At 56.8% G+C, this 1,641-nt stretch overlaps 1 protein-coding gene across 1 annotated transcript in view; it reads right to left on the reverse strand.

The window, feature by feature from the left end:
• Positions 1-322: 322 nt before the first annotated feature.
• The window catches only part of ENH_00068380 (hypothetical protein, conserved), a gene marked incomplete at both ends in the record, with an annotated part of 12,116 nt that continues 10,797 nt past the window's right edge, over positions 323-1,641 (reverse strand). The window contains one exon of the mRNA XM_013582440.1: positions 323-919. Coding sequence (XP_013437894.1) covers positions 323-919 — 597 coding nt within the window. The remainder of the gene's footprint in view (positions 920-1,641) is intronic.

Consider the following 1,641-nt stretch of genomic DNA (forward strand, 5'->3'; position numbering starts at 1 on the left):
TCCATGCTAAACCCTAAACCCTAAACCCTAAAACCCAAACCCTAAACCCTAAACCCTAAACGCTAGTTGACTGCACAACCCTCTGCAAGCACCGGTCTGACTGCGGGGCACTTTTTCTCAACAGCCATACTAGCGACCTTCTGCAAACCCTAAACCCTAAACCCTAAGCCCTAAACCCTAAACCCTAAGCCCTAAACCCTAAACCCTAAACCCTCGCTCGACGTTAGACGCACATGGAATAGGCCAAGAGGTTAGAGCGAAAAGAGCCGGCCGTGTCTCGGCTGGCTGCGAGGTTTAGGGTTTAGGGTTTAGGGTTTAGGGCTTAGTAATAAGTCCCTTCTCTGTCTTCTCTCTGCTGCTTCCAGCCGCTTCTGTTGTATCTGTCCCCATGCGGGGGCCCCCACCTGTGGCTGTCTTCATAAGGGGGCCCCCCCCGGGGGCCCCCCTGGGGGCCCCCCCGGGGGCCCCCCAGGGGGCCCCCCCGGGGGGCCCCCCGGGGGCCCCCCCTATCCCTAAACCCCTCATCTCGAGGCCTCCCATAATAGCTGTTGTCTCTGTCAGAGTGCCCCCAGTGTCTGTCGCCCTCAGCCTCTAGGCTTTGGGAGTAGGGGCCCCCCGGGGGCCCCCGGGGGGCCCCCGGGTACGGAGAGGGGCCCCCGTAGTAGGGGGGCCTCTGTCTTATCTCGCCCCCGATTTTGGGTGTATAGACAGCTCGCGCTGCTCGCTCTATGTACTCGCGAGCGACTCTGTCTTTTCTGGGCTGTATGGCGGTGTCTACGTAGTGCTGCTGCTGCTGCTGCAGCAGCAGCTGCTGCTGCTGCTGCTGCTGCTCCAGCAGCTCCCGCTGCCGCCGGCGCGCTGCTGCTTCCGCCATCAGCCGCTGCTTCTCCCGCGCGTACTCCGCCACGTGTTGCCGCCGCTGCAGGCCCGCAGAGGGTTTAGGGTTTAGGGTTTAGGGTTTGGGGTTTAGGGTTTAGGGTTTTAGGCCCCTGGGCACTCGGCGCAGGCAGCAAATTGATTAGAGACAAATAAATGCATTAGTGGATATATAAAAGAAAGAACTTGAAAGAATTAAAGATTTAAAAAAGATATTATTCATTTAAAAGATATAATTCAGTTAAAAGATGTTATTTAAATCACAAGATATAATTGAATTAAAGAACCAAACAGGGGCTAAAAAAGAAGCAGCAGCAAGTGCTGCTGCAGCAGCAGCAGCAGAGTGACGGCACTCCCGCTGCTCCTGCTGCAGGCCACCACCGCCCAGCAGCAGCAGCAGCAGCAGCAGCAGCAGCAGCGGCTGGAGCAAAGCAGCCGCAGAGCTTACAAGCAGCAGCAGCAAGACCACCAGCAGCAAAGCAGCCGCAGCAGCACCAAACCACCAGCAGCAGCAGCAGCAGCAGCAGCAGCACCAAACCACCAGCAGCAGCAGCAGCAGCAGCAGCAGCAGCAGCAGCAGGAGCAGCAGCAGCAGCAGCAGCTCACGTTCCAGTATCCGGTTTCTTTCCACCAAGCCACCAAAGCCCGCAAAGAACTCTCTCTGTGCCCCCAAAGCCTAAACCCTAAATTGTCAATATAAATTCCATCACAAATAAATATTTCTTTTCCCCCTTCTCCGCCTCTGGGGGGCACCACCACCAAGTG

Source organism: Eimeria necatrix, genomic scaffold (genome assembly GCF_000499385.1).
Source record: "Eimeria necatrix Houghton genomic scaffold, Enh_scaff646, whole genome shotgun sequence".
In the NCBI taxonomy this organism is placed as follows: domain Eukaryota; phylum Apicomplexa; class Conoidasida; order Eucoccidiorida; family Eimeriidae; genus Eimeria; species Eimeria necatrix.